Genomic DNA, 17,570 nt, shown 5'->3' with positions numbered 1-17,570 from the left:
CCTGACGGTAGACTGATTTCATGTCAAGTTTCTCAATGGCATAGAGGGTGCCGGTTGCGGTGGTCCTTAGCAGATGAATAGCAGCTATAGCTTGTGGGGATCGCACGCGCGTCCCGATATCTCCGGAGCGGCCACGCGGTTATCACGCGATAATCACGTGCTCGCCCGCGGAGGGTAGCTGGGGAGAGGGCACCTTCGCCGCTCCCGCTGCTCTTCGCGCCTGGCCGCGACGCTGCAGCCAAGGCACCCCGTTCCCTCCTTTCCCTTTCTTGGAACCGGGGAGACTTCCCTCTCCGCCGCTCGGGGAGCAGCGCTGTTCCCCCGAAGCATCTTGGTCTCACGGTGGAAGAGCTAGCGAACGGCCGCATCTCAAATCCGCCGCTGAGACCGCCGCACGCCGTCCCCCCTGTTGCGCCCGGCCTTTGTGTGCGACTCACCGCCCCAGGGCCCGAGCGCGGAACCACTTTGGGTGAGCTGAACTCTTATCAGCCTCTTTTGTGGCTCCCACATTGTGCGGTTTGTTTCACCCCAGACGTGCGGAATTCTCCGCCAAGCGGTTGTGTTTTGTGCTGTATTTGTATGTGTTGTGGCTGTTGTTGTCTGTTGGAATCATTGTACACCAAGGTGAATAAACACCTTAGGTCGAGACTCACCCTGTCCCCACTGGCCTGAACCCGCCGTGGTCGCAACTCACTGCGAACCGCGGGTTAGGGGTCACAGCTCTGACTGCTAGGGCTGCTGCGAAAGTGCTAGGGAGCGACTGCCGCTCCGTCGGCGCTGTGCGATCCAGAGAAGGGTCAGGTGCGCACGCGCGAGCCTGAGTAATACCCCTATAAGCTGGAAATGCATAGCTTTACACTTATTATGCTTAATTCAGCTTACTGAATTCAGCTTACTGAATAAATGTAAAGCATAGCTTTACAATTATTATGCTTAATTCAGCTTAAACTTTGCAATGAGGAACCAGGGAGGTCAGAAAAAGAACATTAGGAGAGAATATGACTGTGCTATTAGAGTAGCAATCGCAAGATGCACCTATGCCAAAATGATGCACCTATGCCAAAATAATCCCCCTACCCTCTTTTTCCCGTAATCTTCTGTAAAAAAATTCAGTCTTGTCTTAAGTTTAGGTGCAGTGGAAAAGTAATAAGGACTGGTGAGGCTAGTGATATTCGTGGAGTTGGCCCTGATCTAGAGCATCCTCCAAAACTTTGTGCTTGGTTATGTTTACTTTTGAATTGAATGCAAAAGTCTGTACAATGGCACATTTGAAGAAACTACTGTGACAGAAAGCCTTCATTTCTATTTATAGTAGATGTTTCTATACTATTGTTTATGCCTGTCTTTGCGGGCTCAAGTAGCACATAAGCGTCATCTGAGGGAGACCATACATTGTAAGCCAGAAGGATTCAGCACGAGCTTCAAAGATCTCAGACTAAGTCCTGAGGACAACTTGCGAGTCTTCTGGTGCTTCCTTTTGTGAGATTTGTGTGACACAGGCCATAGATTCCACTTTAAAAAAAAATTTCAGACAGAACCAAATGTATGGTGGCTGATTAACCAGCAGAGCTGTCGATCGCAGACCAAGCAACTATGGCCAAACTCCGCGTCCCGAAACATTCTGGTTAATTTGGAATTTGCCTCAGTGAAACTCGAAGGAAGTGGCAACTCACACTTCAGTTCAGTTTATTGTCCTTAAAGACCCCCGGAGGGGGTATTACATAAGGGGTCTGCCGCTTCTGCCGCTTGGAAACACTTCTGCCGCTTGGAAACAGACTCGAGTGGCCTCCAGTGCGCGAGCTTTATCGGTAGTGCTTGACGCCGATGATTTGACTCTCGCATCTGCTCTCACTGACGTTCTTCGGAGGGAAAGTGACTGACTGCATTCTCTGCTTTCACACGGGCACATTGTCGTTGGTTATAGTTGCGTGTCTGCTGTCAATGCGTTTCCTTGTACTTGGCTTATTTGTTCTTCAGCCGTGTGCACACACAATGCACACAATGCATTGCAATGCATCGCAATGCAGTGTAAGACCACGCACACAATGCATGGTCTTCCCACTTTTCCCATTTTTGTTGGAGTTGCAATTGTTGCAATGTTGTGCCTCTGCAATGCACAATCGGGTTCTTACACACCGCGGTGGCTACCGTGGCGCACGTCCCGGTGTTTTCCTACCACAACTGCCGTGCCGTTGTATTGAGGGCAGACGACAGCACACCCAGCTGGCAGCAACAGCGGCCGGCAGGGGTGCACTCCCCTACTGTGCAGATGCGCTGTGCGGTGAAATCACGTGTCCTTTTTTTCTTCTGCACCGTACTATCATTTGTTATCTTTTTTTTGTTAACTTTACGGATGTTAGCCAGCCCAGATAGACCCCCCCCCCCTATGAGACCACACAGTGCCGCCATCCTTTTTGTTCATTTCATGGACTTTAGCCAGCCCAGATAACCCCCTATGAGACCCCCATATGGCTCATTCATACAGGTCTGTTAGGTAAACAGCTTCGCTGTAAAAAACACTCAACTTTTTTGAACAGCCCACAATGGCTACTGCTATAAAAGCAGTGCATGCATGCTGAATGGATAAAAATTAGAGGGCACTAGAAAATGATGGCTAGCGATTAAGCTACAATGAATAAAACAAAACAAAAAAAGAGATTCGTGATCAAGTATTTGACACTCAAAAAAATCTACATCGACAAACAGCATAATGACTGAGCGTAGCCAATCCTACAGTTTGGTGAACAAGGCTGTTTGCGTAATTTCTGCTTGAACAAAACGACCCTGAATTGCATAAATCTTTAACAAATTTTTGATGCATTACATGCAGAATCTGACTGTATTGAACTAACTCACGACCTTCGCACTCTTCATCATAACAAGATACAGTTGTTATAGCCCACAGCTATGGCCATCAACTGCAAAGGCCAGCAAAACCGCTCACCCGTCACTGTCTGCCTGAGCTGCTCAACCTCTTCATCGTGAGCAGCAGTGCCATTACTCGTCAGGTCGGATGACGTGGACGATGCCGCCGAGAGCGCAGGAACTGGCAGGTCGGACAGGTCTTCGCCCGATGCGGCCACCTTCTCCCAGAGTATCTGGGATGTGCGTCGCAGGTCCTGGTTCTCCACATACCACTGTGCAAAAGAACGTGCATCAGACAGATGCCAGAGATTTGAGAAGGACCTGCAAAAGCTCCCACGCTACGCATCAATAAAAACAACCTTTGAAACAATGAAAAAAAAAAACTTCTCACATTTAAGAGCTTCGTTATGGAAAAGTGGCTGTACTTCACATTGCTGGTGCTAAATATAAAAGTATGCTTGAGTCCATTTGATTATCATACACTTCTCCCAGTTTTCTTACCATAGCTAGCTAACAAGCAAATAAAAACAAGGCATTTGTAATGCCAAATTATGGAGCAGGTTAATACATGAGCACAGCTCCTCAATATAAACGAAACTTATCTTGATTCACTAACAAAATATACATTTAACATAGGAAAACATGGGAAAGGTGGGAGATGAAAATTCAAGACGATGAGAAAAAAGAGAACAAGGTAAAAGCGAGAGCCAACATTTCGACAAGTGGACTTGTCTTTTTCAAGGCGACATATGCTTTCCTCAGCACAGTATATATGGGTAGGATTCTTCTAAAGGGGAAAGGGGTAAGGCCGGTAGGTTAGGCAATGACCGAAGGTTTGTTAGTGGCAAGTGTTAGAATTGAAAAGAAAAGAAAGAGGTGCTATTCACACGGCCGTCAGCTAGCTGTGTGTTCTTTCGTGGAAGGGGCCTGGACGATGGCGGGGGTAGGGGGAATAATCTGCTTCGCTGGAGGTCATTCAGTCATCCAGACCTAGATTCATGCCTGCTTAGCTCGCACGGACTCATTCAGACTCACACACCTCAACTCATCTGAACAATTGCAATTTCCACTATACATGAGAATGCCTATCTAAATTTGTGTACGAAACATATAGGCAAACTCCGCAAAGAACAAGCATCACTGAAAAACCAATATGACAGTTAAAGAGTCGGCACCCCTGGCTTTGGACAGGCAAACAAGAGCAAGGCCTTTAAGACATAAGACAAATAGTGAAAACAAGAAAACACTCATCCAGTTAAGCGAAGCATTAGATTTAAGTCATGTTATGCTGTAGAAATATAGTAATGAGGCTCTAAGCACCTTCCTAAGTGTACTGCATAAATTTTATGACAAGCGCTCACCTTAAAACTATTTGTTCACAACACATGAACATGTTGCATACCAAGAGTCAAATGTTTACAAAGACAATAAAAATTTTTTAAGAATAAGAAATGAAAGGCCCTGAGCATGACCTCTCAAGCTGGAAAGTCACAAGTGCTCTCCAAAGCACAAGATAATACATAGTACATAGACATCATATGTGCAGAAAGCAAAACATAAATTGCTACATTCATGAAAGTACATACATACTATATCAAAATAAAAAAATTAATGTTTTATGAAACTGTTGGTGTAGCCACGAGCTGTACAAGAGAGATGCATAGTCACACTATGGAAAAATATGGCATTGTGTTTTGGAATAAAGAATTGGCAACTGCCCTAATTTAAATATAATTCTGATAATTTTCACATGAAAACTACAATAAATAAGTATTTTGTAAATGCAAGGAGATGTTGCATTAGCTCAGAAAGTGAAGGAAGGATGCTGTTCTAACCACTCCAGCAAAATGGAATTCCACATTTGTATATGCCACAACAGTGTTGAATTAGCTTTTTGGCTGCACTACTGTAATGGCCTAAAGTGGTTTGAGTTGTTCCTCTGTTTTTTGCCTATGATTCAGCAGCAGCAGGGGAAGCACTTTTTCCAGATGTTAAGCGGCAACCACATGCATGCGATATTCAAGTAACAGCAAAAAGCAATGCAACTGACATGCTGTCAAATTGCAGCATGGTGCCACCACATTGACAAAACATTAAGAAAAAAGAATCTCAATAAATTTACATTGTTGTACAAATAAACACAGTAGTGCACCCATAAAGACATTGCAAACATACCACGAGGTCAATGTTTTAACCAAGGTGTAATACACCTAGCTTTAATATGCTGTCATTGCCAGTGGAAATCTGTTCTGTGCCACCAGTACATTATGCTGTGGCACCATCTGGTGAGCAAAAGTAAAAAAACTTTTGCGGCTCTCAGTGGTGTCTCAAGCCTAACAGCGTCATAGCACACAACTGATCTCAATAATAAAGACAAGACAACGCCAATACTTTGACCTCAGCTTGAGATAAGAGGAAGCGATGGCGGATTTTAATATTTATATTTTGCTGCCAGGAAGAAAGTTGCAAGATGATGATAATGATCATCATCATCAGCAGCAGCAGCAGCAGCCCCGGTTATTTACTAACTGTGGCCATGTTGTCCCTGCAAACTTCTTAATCTCATCCGCCCACCTAACTTTCTGCCGCCCCCTGCTACGCTTCCCTTCTCTTGGAATCTAGTCTGTAACCAGGACCACCGGTTATCTTCCCTCCTCATTACATGTCCTGCCCATGCCCATTTATTTTTCTTGACTTCAACTAAGCTGTCATTAACTTGCGTTTGTTCCCTCACCCAAACTGCTCTTTTCTTATCCCTTAACGTTACACCCATCATTCTTCTTTCCATAGCTTGTTGCGTCGTCCTCAATTTAAGTAGAACCCTTTTCATAGGCCTCCAGGTTTCTGCCCCGCGAGAAAAGGCAGGCTAGAAAAGCACAGTTACTGCAGGATGAAGTAGCCAGTAAATGGGAAATGTACCGGGAGGAAAAAATCTATGGTTCAAATACTGATGCTAGCAAAGATAAAAGGTGAAAGTTGACGTTGGTTGTCAGAACTACGTGAGAAAAAGAAGGCCACAATTAGAATATTTTGCAACATAAAGTTATTAGGCAGGAAGTCAACAACGATACAACAACATATCTTAGATGAAGATGAAAACAAACTGATGATATGTGGTTTTTAATGGTGCAAGGGTCAAGTCTAGCCAAGGTGCGCCATTCAAGTGATTATGGGTTTTTCCCTGCAACAGAGAAGTGCAAAGCGCAGATTGGGCACAACTGTATATGGGCCTAAAAGTAGATTTGCTGTAGAGTGCATAAAATATATATGTATTAAAATTATGACAATGTCTTGTGAAGCGTACTGTGAACATAAAACATAAGCTTTGAAAGGATGCTGCACTAAAATGCGCAAGTTCCACTAGCACTGCTGCCTCATCAGAAAACTTGGACACAACGCTTTGGAGGCATGTGCCATACAAAATGCTACTAATGCAGCAGTAGCCTCTGTTGAGAGGTCATGTTATAAATTCATCGGGCTCACAACTTGCAATGAATCCACATTATGTAAGCAGGGACTTTTGTAGTGATCTACTACAAAAAAATGAGTCCACATGAAGGAACATTGCCGGATGGGGAAGAATATTTTGTCGGTAAGCTAGAGAAAAGTGTTTTTTTCTTTTGGCTTGCAATACGCAGCACTCCTGCAGGACATGGAGGACAGTCAGTGTCTCTCCTCATTTAGCGCAGATGGGAAGTCTACAGCAAGTAAGAGCAAGTAAGCAAGTAAGAGTGGGTGCCGTAGGTATGGCCTATTCTAAGTAGACACAGAATTACTTCAGTTCATCAGATTTTTGCTGTTCGTTGCCAATTGCCCAATTGAGGCTAATTAAGTTAAACTTATGCAATGTTTCAGTGTCCCACATTCCTTGCCAGTATTTTTCTGTACAGAAAATGCTTCAAGTCTGTCACAGGGACAGATATCACAGCGTTACTTGCTTTCACTGTAACAGATGTGGCCATCTGGTCTGCCAGCATGTTCCCTTCAATGCCTCTGTGGCCGAGCACCCAGATCACAGCAAGCCGGTTTGACATGTATGCAGTTCACAGGAGTGAATAAGGCTCACTAAGTACAGGAGCCCTGTGCTTCGGGAACGACATTAGGGACCTTACTAAACTCAAAGAGTCAGTGACTATGATGGCATTGGGAAGGTTGGTTTTCCTGATACATTTAACAGCCGACATTACTGCATATGCCTCTACAGAAAAGATACTTGTTTCCGGGTGCGAAACATCAGATACTGAGAATGATGGACTGACCCCTGCATAAGACATGCCAGCATGAGACTTTGATGTGTCAATATAAATTTCCGGCCACAAGTACCTTAACTGAGGTTCTATGAACTGCATTCAGATGTGTGCCTCTGGAAGGTGCTTTGTAACATGAGCAAATGATATGTCACATTTACTGAGTTGTCATTGCTAAGATGGTAAGAGCTTTGCTGGGGCCTTTAGATGAGGTTCTAAAAGTGGAACACCCATTTCCTCACTAAGTTTCCTCACATGCAGTGAGAAGGGCTCCTCTGCTGTGGGTCAGCTAGGACACAGTGTGGTACATGTCACATCGTTTACAGTAGTGTAACACGGATGTTACACTACTTACTTTTACATTACATTACTTACTGTTACTTACTTTTACACCTTCCGAAAATATGTAAAGCTAAAATATGACCTTTGTAAGGTAAGTGACCACTCATTCGATTTCGCATAGAGGACAGGACTTGTCCTGAGCACACCTGTGGCTATGTGGATGACTAAATGATGAACCAGATCCAACATCCTCAATGTGCTCGGTGCAGCAGGGTGATACACCACGGCCGCATAGTCAAAACGTGTATGTATAAGGCTTTTGTACAGGTCCGATAGGCACTTCCTGTCGCTGCCCCATGTGGTGTGCGACAGAAGATTTAGGAAGTCATTGTTTCTCGTGCACTTCATTCTAAGATATTTAATGTGGGGGATGAATGCTGGTTTTGAGTGATCTGTGTTCTCACCTAGAAAATCTGCCCAACTTTGTAAGCTGTCGCCTTGTGTATTTACTAAGGGCAGAGGGTGAGACTGTCAGCCTTTTAATTTATCCACCCTGTTCCACACATTTCTTTCATCACTGTATGAATGAATACTGGATATATACTTTTCCCAACTATCTATCTTAGCACGTCGACATGTTCTTCTAACCTGTGACTTTGCTTGTTTAAAATTATTCAGGTTTTCAGCAGTTGGAAAGTCACGAAGCAACCCTCAAGCTTTGTTTTGTTCTTTTCCTTGCCTTTTGACATTCATGATTCCACCACAAGATGCGGGGTTTATTAGTCTGTCCATTAGTTCGCTGCATGCATTTTGTGGCAGCATCTGTTATAAAACCTGTTAAGTAAGCCACAGCATCACCTATATTAAAACCAGCAATGTCATCCCTGTCTAAACACGCAAGTTCTTGGAACAGTTGTCAGTTGGCCGAGTCAGCTTTCAAGTGGAGAAGATGTGGGGAGCATTCATCAGAAGGGTTCTTAATAACGCCCCACTCAAGGTATAATATGACAGTACTGAATGCTATGCTTAGGTTAACTGAAGAATAGGTTTTGTGCGCAACGCCGCAGTACATTGGCTCCTTCTTAATGAGTAAGCATGCACCAGAGGAAATGAGGAAATTTTCTATTAAATCCCTATTCCATCGCAACAGGAGTCTCCCCGCAAAGTGTTGGTCACATTTAAATCTCTAACTATATGTATGGCTCAGGAATCAATGTAGTTTTGAAGTTCAGTTTTATGAATTTGATAACTGGGAGGGATGTATACAGAGCTGATAGCAACTAGCTTATTAAACAACACTGCTAGGATAGCATACTGTACACCTTCTAGGGGTGTACAGTAAAAGCTCGTTAATTCGAATTCTGTGGGGATGCAACAAAAATTCAAATTATACAAAATTCGAACTAATGAAAGTCAGAGAAAAAAAGAGCTCAATTAAGGCGCATATATTGTCCGGCGTAGCAACAGTGCATGTGCGCACACGCTACGTCACATTGGCAAGAACAACGTCTATAGTTCGAAGCACTGGCGCAGCCAACATAACCGGACGCGGATGACGTAGCCCGATGTGCCCGACATGGAGATTGCTCCATGGCTCTTGCTCCATTCGCGCCTTCGCGCATTCAGCATGCGGACTGCACCGACCCACTATGCATGGCGTGGAAAAAAAAAAGGTGTCCATGCTGCTTCGCCGACGGCCACAGGCAGCCATTCAAAGCGATGCACAGGTTGGGGATCGTTCCGCGCATGCTCCAAAGAGAACAGCCAACGGCGCGCGCATCGAAGGACAGAATTTTGGCTGGTGCAAAGCAAGGGCCGTAGCGTGACTGGCAGCAGGCGACGCATGCTGACGCAAGCCGCAGGAACAAGAGCTGCTGCGCTCAAAAATGCACTCTCAAAACGCATCACAACCTGCTGCGACATTGGTCTCCATTGTACTTTCCTAGATGCACCGGCTGCATGCTGCTGAGTTCCACTGTACGCATAGGTGGCATCCAAACACGCATCCCAGCTAGTTTATATATTGAGCATCTAAGTGAAATGATGACAGAAATACAAAAGGAGAAACAACATGTTCGTTGCAAAGGAAAACAGAAACCAAAAAGCTGGTGGAACAGGGAGATATGAGAAGTGATCGCCGCACGACAGAAAGCATCTCGAGAGCACAGGCAGGCAAGAAAAGCACAGTTACCGCAGGCTGAAGTAGCGAGTAATTGGGAAGTGTACTGGGAGAAAAAAATATATGGTTCGAATACTGGTGCAAGCAAAACTAAAAGGTGAAAGTGACCGTTGGTTGTCAGAAATACGTGAGAAAAAGAAGGCCGCACCTAGAATATTTTGGAACAACATAAAATTATTAGGCACGAAAAAGTCAACAACAATACAACAACATATCTTAGATGAAGATGAAAAAAGACTGGAAGGAGAAGCGGCAATAAATTACATCCGAAAAATAACAGCCGAATCTTTCCAAGCCAATGACGAGGTTGTATTCGAAGAAAAAAAGAGCATGAAAGAGATCCAAGTGGAAGAGGAGCTGGTGCTGACAAATTTCAACTGGAAGAAAGCGGAAGACAAAATTCCTAAGTGCACAGCCATGGGGCTAGACGAGGTTCCCGTTAGGCTGATAAATGAACTAGGACCAAAATGTAAGGGAGCTCTGGTGAAAGCAGTAGAAAAAACTTTGAAAGATAGACGAATACCAGACAGCTGCTGACAAAGCAGAATGAATTTAATTTATAAAGATAAGGGGGAGAAAGGGAGAACTCATATAGACCGTTGACCATTACGTCATTAATATACAGGTTAGCAATGCAGGCAATTAAGTTAAACCTGCAAGCATGGGCAGAGAATAATGGCATTTTTGGAGAATTTCTGAGTGGCTTGAGTATAGGTAGGAGTTTGGATGATAACTTGTTTGTTCTTACTCAGTGTATTGAAATATCAAGAGTAGAAAGCAGACCATTATGCATGGCCTTTTTAGACATTACAGGAGCTTATGACAACCTAGACCGCAACATTTTGTGGGGTATTCTGGAAGGGGGAAGGCTTAGGCGACAACTGTCTACAGCTTTTGAGATATTTGCCTAGAAAATACGGTTTGCGTTGAATGGAAAGGGATGAGGAGCGAGGAACAAGTTCACATCAACAAGGGACTGAGGCAGGAGTGCCCTTTATCCCCGCTGCTGTTTATGATGTACAAGGTGAGGATGGAGAGGGCGCTAGAAGGAAGCAATATCGGGTTGAATCTCTCACACAGACAGGCGGGTACAGTACTAGAGCAGCAACTCCCAGGTTTACTTTATGTGAACAACATTGTCTTGCTAGCTAACAAGCAAAGTGATTTGCAATGTCTGGTTAATATCTGTGGACAGGAAGGCGAGAATTTAGGTTTGAAATTTAGCATTAGAAAATCAGTGTTATGGTATTCAAAGAAAACAGTGAACAGACACTGGCAATACAGGGCCAGGAAATACTTCGCGTTAAAGAATATAAATGCCTTGGTATATGGATAAACAAAGACAATAGATATATGGAAACACAGAACAAAACAACAACAGTAAAGGGGAGGAGAAATGCAGCCATAATGAAACACAGAGCGCTATAGGGATACAATAGGTACGAGGTGCTCCGGGTTATATGGAAAGGTGTAATGGTTCCAGGACTTGCTTTTGGAAATGCGGTTGTTTGCTTTAAATCAGGGGTACAATCAGGACTCGTCGGGAACCAAAGGCCAGTGGGGCACCTCGCATTGGGCGTTCACGGGAAGACTACAAATGAAGCTGTGCAGGGTAATATGGGCTGGACCAGTTTTGAAATGAGGACAGCTCACAGTAAAATTGATTATGAAGAACGATTGAAGAATACGGAAGAAAGTAAATGGGCTGGGAGAGTATTAAGGTTTTTGTACAGGAAAAACATTGATTCACAGTAGAGGAAAAGAACTAGAAAGCTTAGCAGCAAGTATGCGGCATGTAGGGTGAGCAACAAAGAACGTCAAGCGAAAAGTCAGGAAGGCTGAAATAATCTCATGGGTGGTGGCATTCGAAAAGAAACCAGTCATGAGTAACTACTTAAAAGGAAAAAATGAAATCAGGAAAGAAACAATTTATAACTCAAAGGAAGCTCATCACTTTTCGAAGCAAGATCAGGTTGCCTTAGAACATGCACCTATAAAGCGAGATATAAGAAGGAAGAAGAAGCATGTGCTTGCTGTGGTAAAGCTAGGAAAACGATGGAGCATGCTTTATAAGAATGTGAAGATATCTGCCCAGCGGTCGATTTAGAAACCACTGGCCTCCTTGAAGCGAGAGCAGGGGGAAAGTAAACATGTCTACAGTAGAGACTAGTATGAGGTGATTGGAAGATTGGTGGAAGAAAAGTAGGGAAACTACAAAAGACAGAGACATACAAAGACAAAGTTCCCAATCGGGGGCTCAGAAAACTTGGTTATGGAAATTCATCGTGGAGTTTTTTTGTTTCTTGTTTCTTTTTTTTCTTTTTAACCTAGGTACCACATTAGACAGTATAATAGCACGAGCTTGGTGGCGCAGCCCACCGCCATATTCCAAAGGGGATGCTCATAACATCCATCCATCCAAAGCCTTTTCCTCAAACATGGCTTAAACATGTACGGGTAAGCACTGGAGGGTACAAATCCTATGCACTCAAGTCCCTGGTGTCGCAACACACCAAACGCCTGCTTACACAGATGCCCTGCGGGGAAGTTGCGAGAGCGAATTCAGTCGAAGCGGGTGGACTGGTTGCTGCTAAGCTGCTGTGCAATCATGCTGTCCCCAGCAGAAGTCACTGCACGGGCTTCCGGGCAACAAACAAAATTTTCTGGCTGGCCAAAAACCAGCAACACGACAAGCAATGGGTCTCCCTCTACGATGGCTAACGCTGTCACTCAGTGCTGTCGCTAGAAAATTGGATGCATGTGAGGGCCCCTTTGCAGTATACCCGAAATGCAAGCAGCACTGTCACAGTCAAAATTTACAGTCGCTTAAGCATCCATACAAGATTTGAATGCAAAAGCATGAGAGCTTATCTAAGTTATCACATTAAATTAAAACTCCACCTTAATCCGCCTTGCTCTAATTTGTACCAACCTTAATCCACTTTAATCAATCGTAATCCACCTTAATCCACCTAAACCCAATTATGGGAGTAGGCCACAGCATCCGTTCGATGCCATGGTTCTTCACAGTGGGACTTTGCAATGCGAGCCGCAGCAGGTCCAGCGCCGGGAATGTGATGACATCACTTAGTCACGTGGATTTTGGTACCATGAGATGACAACAATGAACACCGGATTTTGTGCTTCATGGGACATATAATGCTTTTGCTTTAATAAGTGACCCCAAATAGGTAGAAGTGGGCAATCTCAAAGTAATAGGACTCAAAAAAAAGTTTTTTTTTCAAAAAATTGAAAAAAAAAATATTTTGTTAAAAAGTCAATACTCTTTTGACTAATGACTTTTTGTCTTGCATCCTTGTTTTATTAAAATGCTGCAGGCTCTGTAAATTAATGAAAACATAACTTCTAAATAATACTTTATCAGTCTAAACTACAGTTGAAAGTTCCTATTTAGTGCCCTTTCAAGAGCACAGGCTCCAGCTGGCTTCAAGCCATGTGCACGATCACCTGGCAACAAGCCAAAATAATGGGCTGTAAAAACAAATTACTGCAAAATTTACGAGGGGAAACAACTACTGCTGCTAACTGTGTCACTAATGTTCTGCTTTGATGACCCTTCCTCATTTTTTATTTCTATGCCGATTCATGTGCAATGCAAAAAATTCTCCCTAGCTCAATATTTTTAAGGCGAAAGCCTTATATGCCCCATGAAGCAAAAAATACAATGTCTGGCGTTAACATCGGATGGCAAGAAAACTCATGTGACCAAGTGATGATGTCTCGTTCCCGGTGCTGGATTTGCTATAGCTCTCACTGTGAAATCCCGCGGTGAACAGCCACAGCATGAGTCGAACGCCGTGGCCCACACCCAAAAAATAATCTGGCTCACTCCCAAAATTGGATTAAGGTGGATTAAAGTGGATTAAGGTTGTTACAAATTATAGTAAAGTGGATTAGGTGGAGTTTTAATTTAAGGCGATAGCTTGAAGAAATCCTCATGCTTTCGCGTTCAAATCACCTAAGCATACTTAAGTGACTGTGAACTTTTTTAAACACATCTTCAAAAACCACCAAACAAATCACCAGGCAAGCACAAGAAGATGCAACCAACCTGAGAGGCCTTTTTGAACACCTTGGAGGCAGCCTTTGTCTCGGCATTGTAGCGACTCCTGAGCATCCCGTACTCCTCGCATACAGCTTCCGAGGCTGCAACAAGGCACAACACCAACCACACATCTGAGCACCCTCGCCTGTTGTGGGGCCAGTCTCTGCACTTCCCTGCTCTACGCCAGATACGAATAAGCTGCACACCAGCAAATGGAGGCTCCCTCAAGTCCCATGATCCCGAAGGATGTGAGTCAATAGCTGTGTACGTGTGTGCCGTGTAAAACTGATCTGGAAGTTGTGATAAAGCTTGTTATATTGCTGTTGCCTCAGTTCTATAACGTGCTGTGGATGTGTCACTTCCTTTTGAAGGCACAAAAAAATAAGGAAGTTTCATTGCGCTACCATTTTTCCAGTGATAGCAGCACGGTGAATGCGCTTCAGGCCCCTTATCACTGGCACAATGCCCGCACAAAAACAAATTTTCAACCAGGAACACTAGTTGCTGATAACAATGTTGCCAGATGGCACAAGAGGTGCAATGCTGATGTATAATCTGAACCATAAGATATTCTGCAAGAAGTCATGAGCAGACAAAAAAGTGAATTTTTTGTAGACCTCCAAGTGTCATGCGTGAACACTGCGGAGATACTAGGATGAATAGAAGTTACTGACTCGCTCCTAACAGCAAGGCAGTAACTTCCTGGCATGTATGGTACTGCACAGGCTTCCTTAAGAACAATGACACAGCACAAGTGCAATACTTCAATTTCTTACTTCACAAAGTCCCTACAGAGTGTCATTCAGGCTCACAACATTGTGACATATTCTGCAACTGCGTTGTGACATTACAATACAGTATTCGAGATATATCACATGCGTGCCTTGTGTAAAACTCATGATAATAAATGGGCAGATGACGCCAGCATGAGCAAATTCCACTGGAACAACAAAATCTAAAGACTGTGCTTGAGGTCAGAGAACGCATCATATAATAATTAGAACTTCAACATGTGGTAAGCCCTATTCTTAATAAGGCAACCAAATGCTACTCTTATATGAAATCTACCGATGAGATTCTATTTTCTTCTACATTTCATCAATACACTGTTCCTTATGTGTTTGACATGGTCAGGATACACAGTGCAACATCAATATATTGTACTCGTATTTCTTGAATTTCACTGTACACTAAACAAATTTATGACGCAGTAACGATGTGATGCACAAATGTGGGGCAGTAATTCAGACAAGCGAAACAAAGTGCTTGAGTGTGAATATGAATGTTCCGAGGGTTAAACAGAACTCAGTAGCAACCGGCAGTTCATATGGCATGGCTTCAAGCCACTCTCCCTGGTGAAAAATGTAACAGCTTTCATAAACAGGGAACTGGGTCCCACTGTCAGCAACTTTAAGTTAACCAGAAAGCAGGCAACCATAAAAGTCGTTTACTTATACTTGAGGCAAAATTGCAATTCAAACTAACTATTCCCTGTGACCAACTTTTGAAAGCTTTCAAATGAAAGCGTCACTGCTACATGCATGCGGTTTGAAAGAAAAGAACAAAAAAGTGATTATGTAGCAGCCCTAGTCTTTTACAGACCGCTAATTGGCTGTCATACCTGTCTTAACTTTGTTTAATAGAGGTGCTGAAAGGATTTGAAGCTACAAAGAGAACACCATCCCGGTTTCCTTAACCTGAAAGAAGGTTTTGCTACTGATGGCCACAGTATTTCATCCTAGCACAGGGCTTGAAAAAACTACTCTCAACCTTTTTGGGCCAGTCTTTATATTTCACACATGGCCATGAGTCAGTAGTTGGTAGGGCAGCTACCCCAGAATAACAGTCATACCAGTTTTGATCCTTAGACCAGGATTAATTTTTCAATTGAGAAGTAAATATTTTTTTTATTATTTCTTTTTAAGAGCCACGAGCAGTTCCTCTGCAGCCTTGTGCCATCTTCATTTGATGGTCCACATTTGCTCTAAAATTATACTTAACCCCTTAAATGTTTTATTATTCTGACCAAAAGTGACCATACCTTGCTTTTTTTTATATGGCTTATTTTCAAATTTCTCTCTATTGAAAACTCTTTTAAAGCATTTTCAATCAATTTACTTCATGTATTAACCCATTACCCAAGAAAACTCTACCAGTTACATTTTGTTGACTTTTCATGTCAGACAATCTTTTCACCCTGTAAATACATTGTGAAAGATTCGTGAGAGGTGCTTTATTTCTTGAAATGCTACTATAGTGTACTTGGTAAAGTATGCTGGGCCTTCATGGAATCAAAACCTGATGTAGGTCACGAAATGCATGTGCTCTATCTTGCAGCTCCCAAAAACAAAAAGGCTTGCAGCAAATAGTCAAACAAAATTTTTCGCAAGCCTGAATAACCTTCTGGTAGCAAAATTAGCTTTTTATTGGGAAATATTGGTTGTTATGGAAGTGTTCTTATTTATCAAGTGTGTAACATGACTTCATCAAGTAACAAGGAAGGGCTTTGCTGTTGCTTTCAGAGGCATGTGTAACGCAAATATATTATTGACGCAGATCTAGATGCGATAATTGGTGATGAATACAGGAATTCAAAACTAAAGCATTCAACACTTGGTTAATTGGTAATTAAAACATGGTAACTGAACATTAGTAATTGAAACATTCAAGAGGCTGGTGACATCTCCTCTAATGGCAGTCGGTTCTTGCATGACAATCCTGTTGTATGATTGCTAGGTGTAACTTTCGTTAGAATTTTTTGTCATTTTAAGAGGTGTGGTCTATGTCTGGTTCACCAATCTGGGTTGCCCTACTTTTATGCATTACTCATCTCCATTGGCATAGGAATATACGTAGTCTTTGTTGTTTTCTGTTCCCTCCCACTCATTTTCCAATCTGTAATAAAGGATGCATGAATCATCTTTCTTTTAAATATTCTTCATAAGATATCTAAATGGTTACTATTTATCTAAATTTACTCTAACACAGCTCGCTATTTTATTGACTGAGAAGACAAGAGCACCATCATCTTTGTCCGCAGCAAGAAAGGAACCAGAAGGAATAATAGGAATGTTGATGTAATTCTAAATACATTTCTTTCCTGCAACAGTCTCTGAAGTTCTTGTAGCCAGCAAAATATATTTTGGCGAAATGCAGGTAAAAAGTGTATGTGCTTTGAGATCAAGCACGCCCCTCTAGCATACACATAGACCCAGCGTACTTTACAAAGTACACCTGCATTCATTTTCTTGCGACGGTATAAATATGTATTGTATATGAAATGTCATGCATTCATCGTTTACACCCTTCTTTTCTAAAACTTACCCAAAAACTTCAGCTTCGAGAAGCATATGCTATGCTTGACAAAGCTGCATGTAGAGCAGCACCTGTTATGTTCAGCACTTTTCCAAGTTTGGCAATCAATAGATCAAAAATGTCATGCAGCTGACAAAAAACTACAATGCGGTCGTCTTTACAGGACCCTTCTTAGCAAAATGGCACGCCAAGGAACACTGTGTGTTTTGTCTTTAATTACGTACAAATGAAAATGGTACTGGACTTTTAAAAGTACGCTGGGCACTAATGGATTAGGCGTGAGAACCGCATTTCCCCTTTTCACTATGCAACATATACCTGTCATTGCCACAAACGGTACAGTTAGAAACATGAAAAAATGCTTTATTTTACACTGTTTTTAACTGTTTTTGTACTAATTTACTTATCAATAAATTGAACTGAATTGAATTGTAACTGTTCTGCAAAGCAAAGTTCTTGACCAAAGAAAGTTTCTCGCATGTTCTAGCCCTCTTTAGGAAGGTCAGAGTCGAGCAGCAGCTTTCTTTTGCATGCACAATGCACATGTGAGCTATTAGTCACAGGCGCCATCGTTCAAATCTGTCAAAAGGCACAAAAACCACGCAATAACAAAAAC

General features: G+C 42.7%; 1 protein-coding gene across 5 annotated transcripts in view; it reads right to left on the bottom strand.

Moving 5' to 3' along the window:
* LOC139054854 (shootin-1) overlaps window positions 1–17,570 on the bottom strand; it is a 71,868-nt gene that overhangs the window by 40,806 nt on the left and 13,492 nt on the right. For all 5 annotated transcript variants that reach the window (XM_070532516.1, XM_070532517.1, XM_070532518.1 and 2 more), the window contains exons 4-5: window positions 13,646–13,740; window positions 2,945–3,137 (exon numbers count right to left, since the gene is read on the bottom strand). In XM_070532516.1, the coding sequence (XP_070388617.1) occupies window positions 2,945–3,137; window positions 13,646–13,740 (288 nt within the window). The remainder of the gene's footprint in view (window positions 1–2,944; window positions 3,138–13,645; window positions 13,741–17,570) is intronic.

The sequence above is a fragment of the Dermacentor albipictus genome, chromosome 1 (genome assembly GCF_038994185.2).
Source record: "Dermacentor albipictus isolate Rhodes 1998 colony chromosome 1, USDA_Dalb.pri_finalv2, whole genome shotgun sequence".
NCBI lineage: Eukaryota > Metazoa > Arthropoda > Arachnida > Ixodida > Ixodidae > Dermacentor > Dermacentor albipictus.
This window is presented reverse-complemented; position numbering and strand designations above follow the sequence as displayed.